Source organism: Bos taurus, chromosome 12 (assembly GCF_002263795.3).
Source record: "Bos taurus isolate L1 Dominette 01449 registration number 42190680 breed Hereford chromosome 12, ARS-UCD2.0, whole genome shotgun sequence".
NCBI lineage: Eukaryota > Metazoa > Chordata > Mammalia > Artiodactyla > Bovidae > Bos > Bos taurus.
In genome coordinates, this window is record NC_037339.1 from 48,645,288 (window position 1) to 48,670,098 (window position 24,811).

Consider the following 24,811-nt stretch of genomic DNA (forward strand, 5'->3'; position numbering starts at 1 on the left):
GGGGTCGCACAGAGTCGGACACGACTGAAGTGACTCAGCAGCAGCAGCAGCTCTATCTCTTTAAACTAATTTCAAAAGGAACAACCGGGTTTTTAAAAACAATCCGATTTGGTAAAAAGGAAATACTACACGTTTTCCCTCCTGAGTTGGGAATATGTGTGAAACAATCTTGAATTTTTCTTTCTCTCTGTGATAAAGATGGGTTTGCCTGACCTATGCAGACCTTCCACAGTGACTGGTGATTGCTGGTGTATATTTGAAGCTTAAGAAATGTGAGCTTCCATGATAGAGAACAGAAATTACTGCAATGCATGGGAAAACTTAAATTCACTGGAAATTTTCTTTGAATATAAATATCCTAGATATCGTGGTAGAGAGAAAATGAAGCCATTCTTGGCATGTTAGGGATGACATTTTCTACTTGTCTCCTCATGAAGCTAAGCATAGTCTTTTTACACACGGCAGGCATTTGATAAGCACTGAATGAATGAAGTATAAGAAGGAAGTTATTCCTTTCTACTGTTTATAGTGTCATTATATAGAACAATAAACACTCAGTAATATTTATTTGCGATTTTGATTTTATTTTTTTCCTGAGCACTATAGAGAAGGGAAGTCGCTCAGTTGTGTCCGACTCTTTGCGACCCCATGGACTGTAGCCAACCAGGCTCCTCCATCCATGGGATTCTCCAGGCAAGAGTACTGGAGTGGGTTGCCATTTCCTTCTCCATCCTGAGCACTATAAAACCACAGAATTCTGGAAAATTCTTAAGAAGCTCTACCTTTAACTGATTAAGAAATGGGAAGGTTAGAGCATTATAAAATATTATGCAGTTAGCAAATGGAAGAGCTATTACTAAAAGAAAAAGTCCTTATTTTCTCATTGGAATGAACCAAGACCCAACCTACATTTTAGGTTTAAAGCTTACAAATATGTATTCATGTTTGAAGTTAAGAGATCAAAGGCAGGAGAATTTCAAAGTTCATGTGGATAAGAAGACAAAGATGTACCTAGAATGAAAATGGAATGGAGGGGATACAAGTGACTCTGGCATATACTGGGCCTTTAATAAGTACATTTTGAATGGATAAAAATTCATAATTGCTACTTACATTGACTTATCCAGATAATTACCAGATAATCAAATTCATATATTCAGGAAACAAACAAACAAACAAACACATAGTAACTAAAGGCTTCCCCCCCGCCCCAAGCACAGTTATTTGAGTAACTGCCTCAATCTTTCTTTTCACTCTGGGTCGATCTCTAGTTTACAGAAACGAGCATCACTCCTCTGGCTGTCCTCTTATTCTCATCTCTTTCAGAGTCACGAATCTACATTTGCTTCCTTGAAACTTCAGTCTCCTACCACTTCAGTGCTCATGATTCCTTCCTATTAACCTGAAGTATCCAAGCTTATGTGTTCTTTTCCCAACTCAACAAGATCTGTACTGTCTCTAGTTCATGTTTTGCTAAATTGATTAGAGCTCTCATTTTTCATTGTCCTAAAACCTCAGATGGACAGGATCTGGCTGAAAACCACTCCTCCCTACTTTCCTGATGTTTCTCTTATCCTTCTCACCCTTTGATTAAGACTTTATAGGATATCCATTTATTATATGGTCCTTATGAGGCATGATTATAACTAGCTCAATTTGCCAACTTTAATTTCTTCATCTGTCTCCTCACTGTCTTCCTCCGAAACCGGGTGCTTGGCATCCGGTTTTTACTATGAAGAACTGAAAATAGATCTGATTTTAAAGACTAAATAATCAGTAGAATGCCTTTAAACAACAACAACAAAAAGACTATGACTAGTTAGTTGAAGATGTAGAGTGACTGGAACTCCTCCATACTGCTGGTGGGAATGTAAAGGGATACAAGTACTTTGGACACCGGTTTTTTGTAGTTCCCTGGCGGTGCAGTGATAGAGAATCCGCCTGCAATGCAGGAGACACTGGTTCAATCCCTTGGTCATGAAGATCTCCTGGAGGAAGAAACGGCAACCCACTCCAGTACTCTTGCCTGGACAATCCCATGGACAGAGGAGCCTGCTGGGCTGCAGTCCATGGAGTCACAAAAGAGTCAGACACAACTGAGCTACTCAGCATGCTTCCCTGGTGGCTCAGAGGTTAAAGCATCTGCCTCCAATGAGGGAGACCTGGGTTCGATCCCTGGGTCAGGAAGATCCCCTGGAGAAGGAAATGGTAACCCACTCCAGTATTCTTGCCTGGAGAATCCCATGGATGGAGAAGCCTGGTAGGCTACAGTCCACGGGGTTGCAAAGAGTCGGATACAACTGAGAGACTTCACCTTCACTCAGCATGCAAATTGGTAGTTTCTTATAAAGATGAACATATATCTTCCCTTGACCCAGCAACTCACTCCTAGGTAGCTACTTAAGAGAGATGAAAAGGTATGTCCAGAGAAGAGTTTCCCAGGATGTTCAAAAGTCCCTAATATAATAAATCCAAACTGGAAACAACCCAAGTGTTCATCAATAAGTAAAACAATAAACGAATTATATTTGCATCCAGGTAACAGAATAGTACTTAGCAAAGTAACAACATGCAAGAACCTCAAAAACATCATGTTGGGTGAGAGAAGACTGAAGCCAAAGAACACACAGTATACAGTTCCACAAATGATGCTCTAGAATTAACCCATGGTGACAGACATCAGAAAATGGTTGGCTGCAGGTTGGGAGGAGCCACTGGATTTACTGCAGGGGGGCAAAGGGTGAAGGTAAATTTTTGGGCGATGGAAGGGTTCTGTTTCTTGGGTTTGGTTAGGGGTGTACGGGTGCAGTTGGCCCCTAGCCATGCCCACCCCATCTGAGGGTTCTGCATTTATGGATTCAATCAACCATGGACTAAAAATACTAAAAAAATATACCCATAAAGTTCCAAAAAGCAAAACTTGAACTTGCCAGGAACTGGTAACTATTTACATAATATTCATATTGTATTTATTAACTATTTACATAACATTTACATTATACTGGTGCTGTAAATAATCTTGAGATGATCTAAAGTGAGTATAAGGGAAGATGTTTTATAGGTTATGTGCAAATGCTAAGCCATTTTTAAAAGAGACTTGAGCATCCAGGGATTGTGGGGCTACATGGGTCCTAGAACCAATCTCCAAGGATATCAAAGGACAACTATATATGCAATTGTTAAATCTTTGAACTATACTTTTAAAGTATGTTTTATTGCATGCAAATAACACCTCAAAAAGAAAAAAATAAATCTTAATAATCATTCTTATGCCAATGACAGCTTTCTACATTTCCAGCCTTCTCTAATCAGTTTCAGTTCTAGATTTCAAAATTCCAACAGGATAGTTCCATTTGTAAATTTCACCAATTTATCAAACTCCACCCACTCCACTTAATTACATTATTCAGTTCAAAGGTATGGCCAATTTTCCTGCCATTATCTTATTCTTTAGAGTCTAGTTATCACTAAAACTATTACTTATTTCTTTAAGACATAAATTATAAATCCTTTCCCTTCAAGACAGAATGCAGGAAGGAGCACTTTTAACATGTACTATAAAATTATATCTGATTGGACATTATGAGCATCACTCCTTATTCTATGATACCTGCTACGTACTTAACTTTTCTGAGTCTTATTATTCTCAGTAAAATGAGATAATTCACCTGCTGCTATATTAAGGAACATGGTGAGATACATGATAAAAATAAATTGAGACTCACAAAGCAGGACATATTTAATATAACACTTAGGGATATTGTTACTGATTCAAAAGCCACCACTGGAGCCCTGGCCCAGGCCCAGAGGTGCTCGTGTGTGAACTACTTCAATAACTTCCGATATAGTCTTCCTGATTTTTTTGGGCATGTGACCAACTTGTTACTCATTTTCATGACTAATAATTTATTATGCAATCCCTTTCAAAACACTAGAATGATCTTGATGTTTTAAAGATATACATGGCAAGATTTATGAAACTTATTTTAACAGTCAATCTGGAAGCTTAGGTAAAAATGTAGGAGTAAAAAGTGAAGACTGTAAATATATTTTAAAAAACCAGGTTGATTTCAGTATGTAAAGAGATCACATGCTTTTAATTCAACAACTATTTTGTTTTCTTGACAATTAATAATTTTGCTGGATATTCTCATATCATAAAAGCTTTACTGATCTACTGACTTTACTTACATAATAAGCCTCATAAAAAAAGCTACAGTGAAAAATTAATATCTTAACCCCACAATTTAATCTACCCAATACAAGTTGACAAGAAGATACACTAATCTCTTGATTTTAAGAAGTCACTTATTTTTTCTAATAGATTTCCTTGATTGCACTTTACTATCACATACCAGAAAAGGTTTCTCTAAATGTACAAAAAATTTAAAATGAGTTTTATATCTGCATTAGAAAAAAGAAACTACATGAATCAATACCTTGTTTTCTCTCACTTGTAATAATCAATCATTACATTTGCAGAACAAAATGGAGAATGGATGCAGGCATGAAGACGAAAACAACTTTTACTACAAGGGCATGAAATTTTAGCTCAGAGATTTTATTTTCTCCTATCTGTATAATAACTTTTGTATTTTGTCACTATAGAGTCTATTTAATTCCAGAAATCAGGGGAAAAGGCACATTAGCTGAATTTTTTTGTGTGATTTTGTGCACCATAATAGGTTAATCAAAGTTAATTTGAGTTTAGAGACTGATAACATTTCACAGATTTTGCTTCTTCAGCTAGAATCAGCTTCTTGCTTAGTGCTACATTTTGCAATACAGCTCTGTTACACCTGTTTTGTAACAAAATAAAGTACCTCTGAGAATATAAGGCCTGGAGATAAATTCACACTATGAAATCCAAATATCAAGATTCAGTAAAGGTACCTGCTATTAATGATTCTAAAACATACATCACTAAGAAGATCTAGAAGGCAAATCTAGAAAGAAGATCCACCAGAGCCATCTAGAAATTTCATGAGAATATGGTTAAAATTTGCTAAAACTTAAGATTTCAAAAATAATTTCAACTCTTTCTGTAAACAACAGCCATTTTTTTCCCCTGAAATACCAGTACACTAGTCATCACTCTCCTAAAAGTTCACATCTCCATGGGAGGAATGGATTTCCTCAATACTGGTGTGGGATTTAGACATGTGACTTTTTTTGGCCAATGGGATGCTGTCAGATAAGGGACATGAGCAAGGGCTTATATTTTGTTTGTACAGCAGGGCTTGCCCACTTGTGCTCTAGTGTTGCTTTGAGATATATTTGCCCCTGGGCTGTCCTTTGGGTTTAGAAAAATGAGTGAACAGTCCTGCTCCAACAACTATAAGACCTGCTACAAATGACCAACTGATACATGGGAGAGAAATGTTTTATGATGGTATGCTACTGAGATTTGGAATGACTGCCTACACAGCATTATATTGGCATTATACAACTGAGTAGGGGAAAAAACGCCTTGATATTGAATTTGGGGTGGTGCCATATTTTTCTGAGGTATTAAACTGAAATTTGGTGGTAAACATTGATGGTTAACTGTGTCAGTACATGCTTTTCTTTTCTATAGCCACACTTCAAATAACTGGGAACACATAAACCAGTTTTGGTCAATGAGATATAATCACAAGTCACATGGTGGGTCTCCTGGAAAAACTTTTTGAAAGTAACACAGTTGCCTGGTATGGTCTTCTGGTTAGTTTGTCTTTCTGCTTTTACCCCTTCCCTTCTGTCTCTTGTAAGGGCAGGAAACCTGGAGATGCAGCTGACTTCATATAACCCTTAGTGAAAAGTGAAAGAGTTAGCTGCTCGGTCATTGCTGACTCTTTGTGACTCCATGGACCGGGGCCCACCAGGCTCCTCTGTCCATGGAATTCTTCAGGCAAGAATACTGGAGTGGGTAGCCATTCCTTTCTCCAGGGGATCTTCCTGACCCAGGGATTAGACCCAGGTCTCCTGCATTGCAGGAACTGGGAAGCCAACTGAAGGACAACAAAACAGGGAGAAGAAACCTTAAGCAAACCTTAGGATACTCCATGCAGCCTGTCCTGCTTATTACTCCAGACTTCTTGTTATACTAGAAAAATAATTCCATGTTTAAGCTTTCTTGTAACATGTATTGTTACTTGCAACCAAAAGTAACATTAACCAATACTTGAAAGGATATACGAATAGGTAGGTAATCATAATTTTATTCACAGTATCAAAAAAGATTCTAACTTGTTTCCAGAAATATTATTTGACTCAGTCTAATATTAGAAATTAAGTTGATAAAATGATCACTTTAGTCAGAATACATAATTAGCTTTAAATTAAGTCAAAATTTCAGTTTTTTTTAATATATTAATTGGCTTTTCCAGAAGTAGAGGTAAAATAACACTAATAAAATGTCAGCGAATTGTGAAACTACACTTTGACAGAATTAATCTTATTTTACATTGGAGTTCCTTCTCCCATGAAAATAATTTTTCTAAAGATTAATCAGAAATTTCCTCAAAATTTGCTGGCATTATTATATACTAACTGCACATGGTTTGGGATTTAATTGTTAGGATAAGCCATGATGCATAATGTGCTAGATTACAATCTAGTGGCAACTCTTAAGTTTGTGACTGTCAAAGAAGACGGTACAATATTGTGGTCAAATGTCATCCTGATAAGATTCTATCTGATCCAAGCTATCTTTTTCTATCTATGTCAGATTTTTCTCTATAGCAGCAGGTTCTCCATAAAAACGTACCCATTAATTTTCTACTTTCATTTGATGCGTGTAAGTAAATGTATTCAATGAGATTCACGTGTGGGAAAGTGCTATAACATGAAGGAAAATTATGGTATGATGGCAATAACTCATGAAGAGTAATAAGAAGAGAGAGTATCTAGAGCATTTGACTGAAAACGGAAGAGATTATAGCCTGGTGAATGGAGTTAATTTCAAATATATTACAGTATGGTTTTCTATCATGTGTACTCTCTCTGACTATATTAATAAATGAAAGAGTGATGCATAGTTCTGGGAACTTCCAGAGAAATGTATTAATATTTCAACATAATCATTGAGTATCTATGTCAACATACATCAAAAATGCATGAGAAATGACTACCTATACTTACTAGTTACACTCATTAGGAATATATGGTTGAGAAATATAAATGGCATACACAAATTTGCAAAGCAATTATAGGTAGAACATATAGAAAGTAAAAAGCTACAAAAAGATCTCACACAGAGAAGCAGGTCAAACAACTAACAGCAAATTAATGCTTGCCGTCAGTTTGGAGTATACTGCGTGACCACATGAAATACCGTTTTATTTTAAATTATGAGTCATTTCAGCAATTACTAGCCAAAATAAATAGCCACTCTCAAATAAAAGTGGCTGACTCATTCTATCTATGATATAACTTTGGAATCTCTAACTTCAAAAATTATAAAAACAAAAGGTTTGGCTTTAAAAAGCTTGATTTCTATATATTTTAAAGTTGATTACCTAGAAGTAATAAATTCACATTAGAATGCGGCATGAGAGTTTAAAAAACTAATCAACAGTTAACAATAATTCCAAGTGGTTACAAAAGCTAAACAAATAATCTGTTTGTATCTGTAGTATATACCAAAAGATGATGTTCAGTTCAGTTGGGATGGGGGAAGGTTAAACTCATTGCTTAGCATTTACACATGGAGTATCAAATGCCTGCCACAGATATAGGATATACATCAGTCTCGTAACAGCAACATCTGTGTAGAAGCTTCCATATATGATGCCTTTTATTTTCTTTGCTATTTTTCTTGTTGTTTTGCTCATTGGTTTTTGTACTTTCTGGCATTTCTAGAAGAAACTGCATTACCTGCATTCTCTTTCTCTCTCTTTTTTTTTGACCGCATCACACGGCTTATAGGATCTCAGTTCCTTGACCAGGGATTGAACCTGGGCCTCTTCCATGAAAAAACCAGAGAGTCCTAACCACTGGGCTGCCAGGGGATTCTGGTGCCTTGTACTTTATCTTACTTTTGAGTGATCAAAAAGATTCATACATAAAAATTCTTAGGGTAAGTTCTCACTTGAAACAACAGCTGCATAACTTCTAGGGAAAAAGTGCTAATGGTTCCTAGATGATATAGTAACAATATATCTTTTAAAAACTCTCTAGGATAATAAATATTTTTGACTCATCAGGGATACAAAATTAGATTGGAAGAACCCAGCCAAAAAGAAGTAACTTGAAGTAATGAAGTTTTTTGAAATAAAAATTGTTTTGTATTTTTGTTTATGGACTCCCGTTTTGGTTAAATAACTGTAGATTCCTTTGAAAAAAAAAAGAACTTTAATCACAGCACAGAGGGCAAGTATGAGTAGATACTAGAGATTCAGTCCTGGCTCCCTCATCCTAGGGAAGTGATGCTAGAACAGTTAGCATCTACAGAGCTCAGTTTCTTCTGCAAAATTAAGGAATTTAACTCATGTTCTCTAGTTGGTCAGTGAATCTGTTTACTGTACTCCAGAATACTCCTGCCTTAGAATCTGTTCACTTATTTCCTCTGCCTGGAGGGCTGTTCCTTCAGATAACCTAGTGAATTGACCTCATATCTCTTTAGGGCTCTCCTAAGGTTCAAGCTGGTTTTAGAAAAGGCAGAGGAACCAGAGATCAAATTGCCAACATCCGCTGGATCATGGAAAAAGCAAGAGAGTTCCAGAAAAACATCAATTTCTGCTTTATTGACTATGCCAAAGCCTTTGACTGTGTGGATCACAAGAAACTGTGGAAAATTCTGAAAGAGATGGAAATACCAGACCACCTGATCTGCCTATTGAGAAATCTGTATGCAGGTCAGGAAGCAACAGTTAGAACTGGACATGGAACAACAGACTGGTTCTAAATAGGAAAAGGAGTACGTCAAGGTTGTATATTGTCACCCTGCTTATTTAACTTCTATGCAGAGTACATCATGAGAAATGCTGGACTGGAAGAAACACAAGCTGGAATCAAGATTGCCAGGAGAAATATCAATAACCTCAGATACGCAGATGACACCATCCTTATGGCAGAAAGTGAAGAGGAACTAAAAAGCCTCTTGATGAAAGTGAAAGTGGAGAGTGAAAAAGTTGGCTTAAAGCTCAACATTCAGAAAACGAAGATAATGGCATCCGATCCCATCACTTCATGGGAAATAGATGGGGAAAAAGTGTCAGACTTTATTTTTTGGGGCTCCAAAATCACTACAGATGGTGACTGCAGCCATGAAATTAAAAGACGCTTACTCCTTGGAAGCAAAGTTATGACCAACCTAGATAGCATATTCAAAAGCAGAGACATTACTTTGCCAACAAAGGTCAATCTAGTCAAGGCTATGGTTTTTCCTGTGGTCATGTATGGATTCGAGAGTTGGACTGTGAAGAAGGCTGAGCGCCGAAGAATCGATGCTTTTGAAGTGTGGTATTGGAGAAGACCCTTGAGAGTCCCTTGGACTGCAAGGAGATCCAACCAGTCCATTCTGAAGGAGATCAGCCCTGGGATTTCTTTGGAGGGAATGATGCTGAAGCTGAAACTCCAGTACTTTGGCCACCTCATTCGAAGAGCTGACTCATTGGAAAAGACTCTGATGCTGGGAGGGACTGGGGGCAGGAGGAGAAGGGGACAACAGAGGATGAGATGGCTGGATGGCATCACTGACTCGATGGATGTGAGTCTGAGTGAACTCCAGGAGTTGGTGATGGACAGGGTGGCCTGGCGTGCTGCGATTCATGGGGTCACAAAGAGTTGGACACAACTGAGCGACTGAACTGAACACATAACCTGATCAGAATTCTGCAAATGCCTTCTATGAAATTATAAATGCTGTGTACCACCTCCACCTTACCCAGTACCATACCTGTTTCCCTTACTTCCATAGCACTTCCCTTCTTCAGAGGCGTGTGCATGTTGTGTGCACTTGTGTGCACCTGCTCAGCCATATCCAACTCTTCATGATCTCATGGATGGTAACCTGCCACACTCCTCTGTCCACATGATTTCCAAGGCAAGATTACTGGAGTGGGTGCCATTTCCTTCTCTAAAGGATCTTTCCAACCCAGGGATTTAACCCACATCTCCTGCCATTGGCAGGCGGATGCTTTACCACTGAGCCACCAGCAAAGCTCTCTTCAGAGGTGTTATTCACTTTCTCTTTGTGTTCTCTCACTTCCTCCACTAGAATATAAGCACCACAAAATCAGTGATTTGTCTGTTTTATTCAATGCTGTTCTAGTGTATAAAAAAGTCCCTTGCCAGGCAGGCACTGTGCTACCAGCCCTGGAGATACAAGGAGGACATGTTATCCATCCTCTGAACAGCTCAATATTTAGGAGAGTTTCATGTGAATGGACACAGGGGTGTCTATACATATACACATATGTACATACATGCAGATATATAAAGCTGTTTATATGTATCTTTACACCACAAGCTCCTGTGTCTAACTGTGGAAGCTGTGGGCAGCTGGGCAGCGAGGCAGCACCATTCATAGAAATGGCACCCTTTGGGATACACAGTGTTCAACCTTGACCACCATACTGAGCTTTCTTGAGACTGAAATGTGTAAGACACAAAGTTGATGATGCCATTCCCATTTAAAATCTATTGATGTCTCTCCACTGTTTACAGAATAAAGTCATCATTCCTGATCAGGTCCCTACAGACCTCCCAAAGCAGCTTCACGTCCCAGCTCTTCATCACACTCAGCTCCACGACAGTCACTGAACTTGTGCAACCCTATCACATGTCTCTGCTCTACTCTGGATGAGCTACGTGTCCTTTCCTTTCCTCCTTCTTGCTTTCATCCCTTTGGGCTTTAATTTGCCTCATGTAGGTTTATTCTGAGCTCCTCATGATAAGGTACTGTGAATCAGTCATCCTGTATCTCCAACAGGTAACTCAGGGTTGAATAAATGAATTAATTATTCACCAAATGAAGACATGACTTAATTTGTTAATTCACAAAAGAGCTCAAATATCAAATTATTATAAAAACTTATCACCAAATTATTATAAAAACTCATCACACTTTTTTTTTTATGAAAGAGGGACCAACAGGATCTCATCAAAGCAGATAAAAGTGTTGGTATAAGAGTACAGGTTTCATTTTGCTATTAAACAACCAGGGATTGAGTTACTCAGTGATCATTATCTTTGTTTTTTTTTTTTAAATTTTAAAAATTAAAAAAATTTTTTAAAAAATTTCTTGCGAGAATGTTGGGTTGATGAAGGCTAAGTGCACACTTTAGAGTTTATCTATATTCATTCACAAAAAAATCAGGAGCTTTTTTGACGTACCTTAGAAGAAGAGCAACATAAAAGTGTTTATTTCCTTGGCAAGACAGTGAATGCCTCTCAGATTTACCCATCAGCAGCAGCCTCATCAGCCGTGATGTCTATCATTAGTCTGTTAGAGAGCTAGCTTTCACCTACAGAACTGAACCAAAGCTATTTCTCTGCTAAGACATGATGTGGGACTTTGAAAGTGTTCCAAACACATTATGGGCTTCCCAGGTGGCACTAGTGGTGAAGAAACACCCTGCCAATGCCGGAGACGCGGGTTGAATTCCTGGGCGGGCTATAGTCCACAGAGCTGCAGAGTCAGACGTGACAGAAGCAACTTATCATGCACACACACAAACACAATAGGCTTATTAAATAAAAATATAGATTTGTATAATGAGACAAGAATTTGGGAAATATTTAAAACAAAAGAACTGAAATTATTTGACATACTGAGCTCTGTGGCTAGTCTCTGGGCACAGTCAGCTCAGTTGGGTTCGTTCTAATCAGCAGATAACAGAAAAGGCATGGCCCAATGACTTCAAATTCTTCAGTTGAAGAAGCAAAACTGGATGACACAGTACCATCTCAGCCCTTGAACAAACTTCTCCTTTTATAGACTGACAGAAAGCAATTCTAAAAAGGATGTTCATTTTGGAAATGTCAGCACATGTGTTTATACTGAAATAATTTCTTAAAATAATAGCAACAGTGTTATATAAATAACACTCTAATATATTTATTTCTTTACATAATGTTATGTGTGATTCACAAAGTGGAGTACCTTTTTAAGAATCATTTCTGAGAAGGCATTTGATTGAATTATCTCCCCCTTAAGTGCTAGTTGCTCAGTCATGCCTGATTCTCTGTGAACCCCATGGACTATAGCCCTCCAGACTCCTCTGTCCATCGAATTCTCCAGACAAGAATACTGGAGTTGGTAACCATTCCCTTCTCCCGGGGATGTTCCTTATCCAGAGATTGAACCTGAGTCTCCTACACTGTAGGAAGATTCTTTACCGTCTGAGCCACCAGGGATTTCCCACCTCCCCTTACATCAGATTACATTTAAAGTAACAGTGAGTTTAAAAATGAAATAAAAATCAGAAATTATTTCATAAAAGTTGTATTCTTATTGGGATTCAAGGCTCAAAAAAACTGTGTTAATTTTAGATAGCTACGGTTTAGATTTTAAAGCCACAGCATAAAAACAGGAGCTGTCTTCATAAAGTAATCTGGGTTTATAGTCAGATAAACTTTGATTTCAAAATGAGCTCTGCAAATTACCAGCTGCAGGACCTCTGGAGACAAACTAAACCTCTCTGGGCTTCCTTTTCTTTATTTGTGCATTAAAAAAGGGAGCATAGGGCAAATTAAATGAAACCGTATGAGTTTTCATAGAATCTGCCTAAAACTAGGCAGCCAGTGGCTTCCCAGGAGGCTTAGTGGTAAAGAATCTGCCTGCCAATGCAGGAGATGTTAGAGATGCGGGTTCCATCCCTGGGTAGGAAAGATCCCCTAGAGAAGGAAATGGCAACCCACTCCAATATTCTCGCCTGGAAAATTCCATGGACAGAGGAGCCTGGGGGACTACAGTCCATGGGATCGCAAAGAATCAGACATGACTGAGCACACACACACTCAGAGGCATTCAGTAATAGCTTTTTCTTTCTCTTATCTCTAGGATTGTTCTCTACAATCATTTAAAAGACATTAACCCAGTTAGATACAAGGAAATTGAGAAATAAAGATCAAGAATTTTAAAATAAGGACAATGAGAAACACACAATCCCCATCAAAAACCTACAAGATTTCTGACTTTTCTTTGATCATCAGATGCAACTTTCTAAATTAAGAACCATGATGTTTGAACCAGTAACAGAATCTGAAGAAAGTAACTTGCCGCCACATCTGTTCTTTCAAAGAGCATCTAAGTGAAAATGTAACAAAGATATATGACTCATTTCCAGAATTTACAAATTGTTTTGCTTTAAGAAGAAGGGCACTTGACACAAGCAATAATAAAAACAGGGGGAAGAAAGAAATATTTTAATTAGCTTAAATGTAATCGACAAGGAGCCATTTAAAAGAATATCCTTTTACCAGGTGCAGATTTTAGGGATGCTAACTAAAGCAAAAAGCTGCTACTGCTACTAATTTATGTCGCTTCCCTCCCCCCCACCCCACCTTTGAGAGTTATTATCAAGATCAAACAGGGTAGAGAATTCAGATACCCTGTGAGTTAAAAAAATAACATGCATTTACCAACTCTGCAAAAACGGACCCTGAAAAAAACAAGTCCAGCTCTTTAACATCTTCATTTGCTTTCCTCACCCTCTGTTCTACCCTTTCCCACTTCACTCTTACTGAAAGTATCATGACTAGATCTTTTTCTTTCAGTTTAAGGCTTGTTCCTGGTTGAATAGAAAGTCTCTGAGAAAGGCCCTCTTTCAGATATTCGTATTCATTTACACTTTAGTTTGAAGGAAGTTGATTATTCTACTAGCATCCCCAAGTGAGGAGTATGAAGGTTTAAAACTAGAAAGAAGAAAAAGGGGTACAGAAATTAGAGGCTCTGGGTAAGAGGGCCAAATTTTACCTATTTAAAAAATAGTTTTGCTGAGGGTTAGAGTTAATTATAATAATTTGCTCTAATCATGCGCCTGTACTTCTCTTTTTCCAAACATTTATTTCATAATTATGTTTGTCAAGTAGCTAAGGGTAATGACCCTATTACAGCATCAGAGGAAGAAAAAAAAAACAAAACCCAAAGCAAAACAGATGTTCTATGAATTTCTGGAAGCTGGCTTTGTCACAATTACTGGATACCTGTCTGGCTTAGACAGTGCCTCCACAATTGAAATACAAGAAGGGCCTCTCTATGGCCAGCTCTTCCCACTTATCTGAATTCACTGATGCTGAGCTGATAAAGGAGAAGCAAACAAACCAATGAAAATAGTTGAAATGAACAGTTCAAGCACAGTTCAGGAGCCTCTCCATAAAAATCGATTTGATGGAAGTGAACTCAGGTTGCTGTTCAAGCCACCAACCAGTGTTCTTTTTTAAAGACAAGATTAGCTAAACATATTGGGGTGAGGAGAGATGCAACTTTGGCCAACAACTCCTGCATTTCAAATCAAAGGAAAAATATCAAACTGAAGACTTAGCGTGTTCATTTAAAAAACCAGTAACATGTATAACACCAAATATTTTAAAACAGCACTTAATAGCATATTAAGGTTTATGCTATGTGAATATAGTGTCAAAAAGTGAGCCACCAAATCCAACTATGGTGATGACTACAGAGGCAAGGCTATGAACCTGAATGTGAAAGGAGACGAAGAAGAGATAAGGCTGGAGAGAGTCATCTCTTGGGTTAGCATCTTGTTTGAAGGACAAGACAAGTTTAACCCCTCTCTGCTTATCAGTCTCTCCTAATATCTTCCTACCTCATCTTCCCCCTTTCTTTCTTGACACTACCCTGGTGGCCAGTGAGGTAAGAACGCTTCCTAAACCATGCCTTTAATTAGAGAGACAAATGTGTTTTGGTGGCCCAGGGCTTGTAAAATGTGCTGCCCCTAGTGCACATAAACCCTTGACTTTATCCCCTCTCTACCTACAGATATCCTTCTCACCTAACTCTAAGGAAAGTTCTGAAAGATACTTTCCTTATGCACAGATATCTTTTGAAATCCTCTCATCTGGTCCATGCTGAAACACTGTTCTGTCCCCTTATGAAGGGACACATTATTGTATCGAGCATAGTATACTGGAATTTTGCTTGTTTGTTCATTGTCCAGCTTTTGTGTTAATAGATGGCATCATGATCCAAAGGCAAACACAAAAAGAGGAAAGAGAAATTAATAGTGAAACAGATACACATGAAAAATGAAAGAGAAATTAAGAGAAGAACAGAAACACATGTCCCCTGAAAGTTAACTCTGGGTAAACCTAAGGACAGTTTTTTTTTTTTTTTTTAATTCTCTAACAAGGACTATATACTTATTTGTCTGAGCCTAAAATTTTCCTTAACATATTGTTATAAGTTTTGAAATGTACCTACATTTAAGAGGTCTCTGTAGAAGATTCTTTTCACTTCACCTCACAGTATCTTACCACTTCTCAGTTTTTACATACAACATATTCCTTCTTGAATGATGCTTAATTAACTATTGATGGGTCCTGGCATTCTAGGGCTTCCCAAGCGACAGCTCAGTATTCTTTACTAATCGTTTAATGAAAACACTTACATGAATAATGAATCTGGCATTTCCCTAGATACACATGCAACTTTTGTAACAGTAATAAAGTCAGGCGTATGCACAGCAGGAACAAAGTATCGTGGCTTCCAAACGTTTTCACAAAGCAGATCAGAGAAGTTACGCTGAAAATGAAGCTCCAATTCCTGAGGCTGCTGTTAAAAGTTTCACATTAAAATATACTATTATATTATCAGCACATAATACTAGAAGCATAAAAAGTGATTATATTTGAGAAGCTAGTACCATTATTTTCTCTATCAGCTCCAAATGGAATAAGCATAACTTAGATTTTAGTAATCACACTGCCAAACCCTAACATCTGAAATAAAAGAAACACGCATATCCATAACATATGTATACACAAATTATGTATATATTATATGGCACAGAAAAACAAGTGTGATTAAAATGTCTGTGAAATTTATGATTCATCTCAGAATTGAACCTTTTCAACAGTCTGTCTAATTTTACAGGTGAGAAAATGGAATCCCTGACCTTAAGATTTCGCTCCCACAAAACCACAATTGCCGTGCTGATCACCACACAGAGAAACTAGGTTACTACAACCAGTTATTTAAACAATAGGAGAAGAAAGTGTTTTTATACATGTTCAAGTGGAAGAATATGATTGTTAACAGACATTACAGGGCACTCATAGAAAAAGACCTGTTCTGTGAATTAGAACTTCTAAACCTTGTCTTATCACCACTTATAATATGACCTTGGACCAGTCACTGAACTTCTCTGATCCTCAATGTCTTCATTAGTGATATCAGCATAATGACATTTGCAATATTTATATTTCCTAGTTGGCACTATACTATACACTATTACTATTATTGTTAACAATCATTTTACCCTCCCTTGAAGCTTTTATCTGTCAAAATTTTTTCAATTCAATTTTCACGCCATGTAACCATATCACACCCTCACAGTCGTCCTGTAAGGTAAGCAGTCTTTCTCATTACAGATGAAGAAACATCTCAGAGTGGCCAACTTGCCAGACGTCACATGGCTACTAAGAGCTTGAACGTAAATTTGAATCCAAATCTAACTGCAAATTTCATTAGATTTGCAGTATACTGGTTCCTCAACTATATATATTTGTGTGTATATGCATACATATATAATGTAAATATATACCACCTAGTGCCTATATATTATTATTATTAGGTATATTATTTTATACCACACACAAATACCCACATATAGGCTCTAAATTCTAAAATGTGCCACTAATTTTTTTTTTTTTTAATTTCAAGACCTAATTCATGAAATAGAGTAGCTATTTAGTCAATACTTGGGAAAAAAGAATTAATACATGGGAGGTAACCAAGATTATTTTAAGTAAAGTGTTAATGAACTTTTATGTCAGCAGTAATAGTGGCTTAATTTAGATCCTCCTCTTCTTTAAGACTATGTTATTAAAAATTATGCTAGAGACAAAATACACATGGGACTAGTCGTGGGTGCAATTCTAGACACAGAATTGACAATGATGAAAAGCAGCTATATTCAATAAATGAGGGCTAAAATCTAACCCTGTGTTGCAGTTAAAGGAGCAAGAAAGAGCCCTTCAAAAATTACATATGATTTGAGTTTTTCAAAGAGGTAACATATTATCTTCAAAATTTTAAATTTCAAAAAATCTATCCTATATTTTTTCCTACCAACACAAAATAATAATGCTTGTTGGGTTTTATTTCTCTTGACTGTTCTATATGAAAATGATAAAGATGATAATTAGATAGTGACATTCAAAAAGAATGAAAAATATTGTATATTTCTTTTCAGGGTTGGGAAGGTGTGGGACGTATTAAAAAAGAAGTCTCATTTCTATTCAAACGCAAATATTTAACTACGTCAAACACTCTATGATTCCCCTGATCTCCTCCCAAAGAACATAGGGTGGATGGAAAGATGCTGACACAGGTACCCAGTCAGAGCTAGAATGACAGGTCTGGGGAAGGAGATGCTGCTGTTTCCATTATCCATTGAACACCTTGGCAATTCTTATTTCATCCTGAGAATGTGATACTTACTCTTGTACTGCTCTGGCTATGGAAAGGGCCGTAGATCCAGTTTCATTAACGCTATCTAAGGTCACATTTGGCAGGTCATCATCATCACTGTCACTTTTACTTTGTCTGGGAGATAGGCCTCGGGGGTCCATTTGTGCTGGGAAAAAAAGGCATATATAATGAATTAAAATTAGTGTGCAGAAAGTTAACCTTGTCCTGGACCAACATCAAGCATGGAATGTCTCTTCTGTGTATATCACACACATGGCATCCTCTAGAAATCCCAGGAATTAGTGAAAGCAATGTATTTTTATGGACTGAGCACTCACTGACTCTTTTCCCTTGTTCATTTGTTTTATAAAACCGCCATCAGCTCTCGGTAGTTTCAGGGGATGATTACAAAATAGAACGTATAAAATCCACAATATTACCAACTTCTGAGTGGTCAGAAGATGATTAGGTAGCTTGTGAGTTACTGTTCTACCTTCTGGCTTCTTCTTGCTTCTGCTGCCAGAGTTCTTGCCATTTTGTTGCATACTAACATTGCCTGGAAGGTGGCGAGCAGGAGGGAGAGGATTTGTTTGCTTATAGCTCTCATCAGAAGCTTAGAGAAGAACAAGGTTTACAAAAGAAATATCAAGGTGTAGGTATTTTTCATATCACAGTGAATCCTTGTCTCATAGTTCACTGTTGCTCTAAGTGGAGATCTGAGAGCAGGAAAATAACAGAACTAGCAGCCTGTCATTTTAACTGTATTTACATGTGTTAGCCAGTGCCCCTCATCATTATCCTGATCTCATTTTCCAAAACAGCGTTTCTAGGTAAGATTCTCCTTCACTGCATGCTTGCTGAGGCAAGAAATAGCCCAATGTTCTGACCCTTGTTGACAGGGACCACCAGATCCTTTCAAATGAGAAGGTTACCATCAACCTTTAATATATTAATGCATATTTTTCAAAACTGGTTTCACTTCCACCTCCTCTTTATGAACAGCTTTAGCAACCACCAACTAGGAAGTCCATCAGCCCTCACTTCAAGCACCAAAGAAGCACACCTTCTAAATTGAAAGCACTGTGCTAGCTACATAATTGCATTGCTAAAATGTATGATTTCAATGCTCAGCCAGCTTCAACAAGAATCCTGCTCTTCAAACATGCCTACATAAGACTTCTAAACCCACTACTGCTTGCAAGAAAAAGCAAAATGAACTTAAAATCATGGTTACAATGACATTTGGGTACATTTACAGTTTCCTTTTTTTCTTCTTTGGTTTTTGTTGCTGTGCATCATACATCAGGTAGAGTCGCAGGGAAATGCTGATTTTTCCCATTTTCTTAACCCACAAAAGATAATTTCTTACAATTTTACCTAATACTGACTATATGACTAGAAAAACTATAGAGAGTTTTGACAGATTTCTAACTAAACTTGGTTATGAAGGTGCTAATATCTGTTGAAATCTAAGGTGGAGTATACTTGACATACATTCTGCAAGTATAAACATACCAAAATATACTTTGAATAATGGAACAGTTTAGTAAATGTTGGCTATATTAAAGAGAAAATAATAAAACTAATCTAAAGTAGTAGTCCTTTGCTGAGGACTTATCTGCCCCCCAAGTGACATATGACAATGTCTAGAGACACAGTGATTCATCCAACTTGAAGGAAGGTAGATGCCACTGGTACCCAGTAGGCAGATGCAAAGGATACTGTTAGATCTGATACAGTATGCAGGACAGCCATGGCCCCAAGACAAAGAGCCAGTCTAAAATATCAACAGCACCAAGCTGAGAAACTTTGATCTAGATATTTAAGAGTTTGGACAGAAAGGTATCACATCTGATAACTTTCAAATGCATAACTATGTCCTAGTTTCAAAGTCTCTAGCAAAGAAATCAAATCACACATAGGATTATCCATCTTTTCCGGGTCTAGCCTCAAATAAAACAATTACTGTCATGTGACTCATCACTGGTCACTTCCACCAATACAGCCCTCACTTTCTCGAACACCAGAAATTACGCAATGATGCACATTAAGTTCTTGAATGCTGTCTTTATACCACATGGTAAGACAAAGACTGTTTCTTTTCCATTTGATCTCTAGAGAAGAGTCCCTAGCAGAGGGGCTTGGAGAAACTCTTTGTAGAGGAAAGTAACCAATTTCACAACCTCATAATAACACACAGCTACTTAGGCATTTGGTCATTCCAAAGGCACTGAAGGCATTAGATCATTTAAGATTTATTTTGGCTCCAGGCAATAGAAACTGGCTCAGGCTGCTTTATATTAAATGAATGTGCATGCACGCTAAGTCCCTTCAGTCGTGTCCAACTCTTTGAGAACCTATGAACTGCAGCCCACCAGGCTCCTCTGTCCATGGGGTTTTTCCCAGGCAAGAATACTAGAGTGAGTTGCCATGCCCTTCTCCATGGGAATCCTTCTGACCCAGGGATTGAAGCTCCATCTCTTAAGTCTCCCACATTGGCAAGTGGGAAGCCCCACTCAGCAGCTCACAGAAAGGAAGGTAAAGATGACCAGCCAGCACTCAAGTAGCCCAAGACACAGGGATGATACAGACAGATCAACCAGAAATTCACAGATAAGTCTCCTGTTGTGCAATCCCACTACAAAATGATTCCTTTAACACTTGCTCATACTGCTAAATTTAGTCAAGAAATTTAGTATCAGACTCATTGTGTGGTCCTACATATACCTGTAAACATCAATAATTTAACATTTAAAGTTCTTGAAACACCATGCACTAAGACTCCTTGACCAAGATATCAAATGAACAAATAGCCAAAGAAAAGAGGATATTTTGGGTGGTCCCATTTTCATCAAGACAAATAGAGATCACTTGGGAAGTCATATCACTCAAGCAAGAGACAGGCACTTAACCAGCAACCAATTTGGCTCGGAAAGTTAGTCTCACGGCGTGACAGATTCCAAATAACTGGTGTGAGAGTTGATCATCTAAATTATGCTATGTTTATATCTTAATGAAAGCTTAAAATATGTTAAATATAATGCCTTTTCTGATGTACTTTTCAGGAACATTATAATTGAGGATCTCTTTCCAATATTTTCAATAAATATTATGAAATACATCTGCTGCCATCATGCTGGGAAACTCTTCTTACCCATACCTTCAGCCAAGTTGAGGAAGTAATTAGAAAAGCTTCTTAAAATCTGCATTGCTGATTAGGTCAGATGATTAGCTAATCTACATAGTTGCATAATTCCACTCTATTTTTATTAAATGTGGGGTAGGGGTATCTACCCTCCCTAACCTCCAACAGTCTTTGAGTTTCTCAGCTCATTTAGGGAACACTAATTCTTTGAGGTGCCCACGGGAGAGAAAATGGAAAAGTTACCAGGGCATTAGACCCCAAAACACCTCTCTCTCTGAGTAAGATAGCACCAACTGAAAGCGTTAAAAAGAATGCTAGAAGCATCTGAAAAGAACCTACATTTCAGATTTTATTCTTCTTAAATGAAAAAGGGATCAGACAGCAGTAGGTGGTCTAACTCATTGCTGGACAAAGTGTCATCCCTGAGAGAGAGGTACTGGGAACATGGTGTGAAATTTACTCCATGTCATGAAATCCTGGGAAGACAACTGCAGAAATCCAACACCTGAACTTGAACCTATTTACTCTTTCAACCTATTTAGTCCTTCAAACACCACCTAGGATCACTGTCGCCATGAAGATCACTTCAATGAATCTTGTCTCCTTGAATTCATGCCCTTGTGTGATTGCTCCCCCCAGCACCTGTGGACTTGGCTAGATGACCTGAAGTCATTCCAGATTGAGTGGACACATTCCAGCCACTAGATGACCGCATTCACAGAAGTGACTAGCATGAAAACTGCCCAGCTAAACCCATTTCAAACGTTCGTCTTACAGAACTGTGAGTAAATAAAAGAGTGCTATCCAGTCTCGGACTGGAGAACTTCATGGACTGTATAGTCCATGGGGTTGCAAAGAGGTGGACACAACTGAGCGACTTTCACTTTCACATGCCAGTCTACTCAATTGGGGGCTGATTTGTCACAGCACGCCAGGCTTCCCTGTCCTTCACCGTCTCCTGGAGTTTGCTCAAACTCATGTCCATCAGGTCAATGATATCATCCAACCATCTCATCCTCTGTCACCCCCTTCTCCTGCCTTCAATCTTTGCCAGCATCAGTCTTTCCCAATGAGTCAGGTCTTCACATCAGGTAGCCAAAGTATTGGAGCTTCAGCATCAGTCCTTCCAATGAATATTCAGGGTTGATTTCCTTTAGGATTGACTGGTTTGAAGTCCCTGCAGTCCAAGGGACTCTCAAGCGTCTCCTCCAGCACCACAGTTGTAAAGTATCAATTCTCTGGCTCTCAGCCTTGTTTATGGAACAACTCTCACATCCATACATGACTACTGGAAATACCACAGCTTTTACTATATGGACCTTTGGATATGGCTGCATGTAGTCAATCAAAACTTAGGACTTTATTACATGTGGGCTATGGAGCACACTCTTCATAGTACATTTGTACAACTGATATGCTGACGTCATTTGGTTCAGAATGTCAGCTGCTCAAATATAGGCTTGATTTTTCTAGCATATCAAGATAGATGATGAGAGAAAAATTCATAAGTAAATAAAGCTTGACTCAGAGGTCAGTGGACTCCAGGATCAGATCTGGCTCTTCTGGGTCTCACTCTACTTACTGATGTTTCCACAATGCTCTGTTGTCTTACTTTTTAAATTTTTGTTACTGCTAATGAGACTACTTCTCTACATAGAGCAAGTGTCATTGTCTATATAACCCCAATGAAGATTTAAAAATCCAATCAATTATGTAAATCCTGTGATGTGGGTACTGTGTTGATATACATGCAATTTATTCATTTTCCCCAAATTGCTATCTGCACATCTGACAAAATAATGTCTTTTTCCCCCATTATATTAAATAATAACTTCACAATGTTATTATAATTCCCTAGTGCAAGGTCCTCTTCTAAGTGATAGCACCACTGGAACTCTCTGCAGCTTTCAAGATTATTGGTTATATCTTCTCATTTTCACTCCCAGCCTCTTAATTAATATTGACTGAAGGATTTTGGGGGAAAGCAGTACCTGTGGCTGGTGATTTTTCTTTTGGCCAGCCAAAAATTAATTCTTTTGTTTCACTAACACTTTGAGGGCTATTACATTCAATGGTCACACCTGATACACCTGTAAAGTCTTCTAACTTTCTTGACATGTTACCTTCAGTCCAACTCTTCTGCAGAAGTGAAAGAAGCATTCCCCAGCACTGCACCGTGAGTTTCACTTCACTTTCTGTATCAGAATCAAACACTAAGGTTTCTGTCTCTTTGCTGGTCTAATATTCACACTGTCTGAATCAGAACGATAGTATGCAGAACTATCATGTTCTGAGACACTAGCACACATGTCGCCTGGACAATAACAGAAAGTAATCTACATAAAATTCACCCAAAAATTCTTCATTCAAAATTCTGTGATGCATCATTTCTGAAAATTTGATGTTTCTAATATATACAAGGTTGGGACAAGAACATAACGGAGTAAAATGTGAATGATAATGACAATCGTAAGTTGTATAATGAACCCTTGATCAATTTTAAGCTCTAGTGATATGCCCTACCAGAAGCTTTAACAACTCTCCACAGTGATTGTTAACTGTATCACTCTTTAAAAATATATTAATATGTCCCTGGTCAATAATGTGCTAAATGTCTCTCCCTCCCTTGACTTCAGGGGTAGGCACACTAAGGTTTGTGGGTCTTGCCACCTGATTTTATAAAGTTTTATTCCACCATACTCATGATTTTATCTCTGGCTGTTTTAGGGCTACAATGACAGACTTGAGTAGTTGTCACGGAAACCATATGGCTTGCCATAAAATACCATCTGGCCTTTTGGAGAAAGCATTTGCTGACTCTGCTGTAGACGGTTTAATTCTTTTGAGTCTCTCTCCCTCTTACTTTCTTCAACTCTTCTCTCTGCATATACCTAAATTTTAGATACCCCTTCAAATCTCATTATCCACTCTCTCATTTCTGTCTATCTTTATTTCTCAGTAATTCCACAATTTCTACAATTTCAGTTACTGTCTCAGTGGAGATGGACACTAAACTTGTGTTCTCGGCTCTAAAAGAGCTAAAGATTTAGCTCCTCTGCCTTCAATCCCATTTTATTCATATTTCTAGCATTCTACTCCACCTCAATGTCCAAAAGTAATTTCAAAGTCCAGTCCTATTCTTCTTTCAAGCCTCAGTGGAGACCCATTATTCTCCTGGTCACCAGGCTGAGAGCTCTCATCATTTCATGGGTGTGCCCTTCATTTAACCAGATAGATACTAATTGCTATTGCATTCACCCCACAGTTCTTTGGAGGTCCCTTTCTTTCTTTAATAAACTCAATAAGCGTTCTCAAAGTACTGCTACATATTACATTTGTCTTCTATGGTATTTCTTTAGTAATTAAGTGAATGAAGGATGTCTAGAGAAATACAGATTTCTCAATCAGTCCTTATTTGAAAGCACTGAATTTTTCCATCACCTCAACAAAAGAGGTTCAGCAGCCCCCACTAATCATGCTGCAATTTCATTTTTCATTTGGCACTCTTATGTGTCCTATCTCTGAAGTCCCTTAATCCAGTTATTAATACATACGGTTATTCCCGTCTATGCACAATTTAGTCAAAAAAATTCTACACCCTTCCTAAAGAATAATACTTTCCTTTATGAACTTTTGGTTCATTTTCTAACAAAATGTAAACTTTCCTTTTAAAAAAAAAGCTCTTATTTTTGTACTTATGTATTTTTATGGCATTCTCGCACTTTCCATTTTGAATTATACTTAAGCCTACACTTATTTTCCAGTGGTCATGTATGGATGTCAGAGTTGGACTATAAAGAAAGCTGAGCACCAAAGAACTGATGCTTTTGAACTATGGTGTTGGAGATGACTCTTGAGAATCCCTTGGACTGCAAGGAGATCAAACCATTCAATCCTAAAGGAAATCAGTCCTGAATGTTCCTTGGAAGGACTGATGCTGAAGCTGAAACTCCAGTACTTTGGCTACCTGATGGAAATAACTGACTCACTGGAAAAGACCCTGATGCTGGGAAAGATTGAAGGCAGGAGGAAGGGGACAACAGAGGATGAGATGGTTGGATGGCATCACTAACTCAATGGACATGAGA

At 37.9% G+C, this 24,811-nt stretch overlaps 1 protein-coding gene across 1 annotated transcript in view; it reads right to left on the reverse strand.

Annotated features, from left to right (window-relative positions):
- KLF12 (KLF transcription factor 12) overlaps positions 1-24,811 on the reverse strand; it is a gene marked incomplete at its 5' end in the record, with an annotated part of 276,473 nt that overhangs the window by 118,923 nt on the left and 132,739 nt on the right. The window contains 1 exon segment of the mRNA NM_001191270.2: positions 17,609-17,744. Coding sequence (NP_001178199.2) covers positions 17,609-17,744 — 136 coding nt within the window.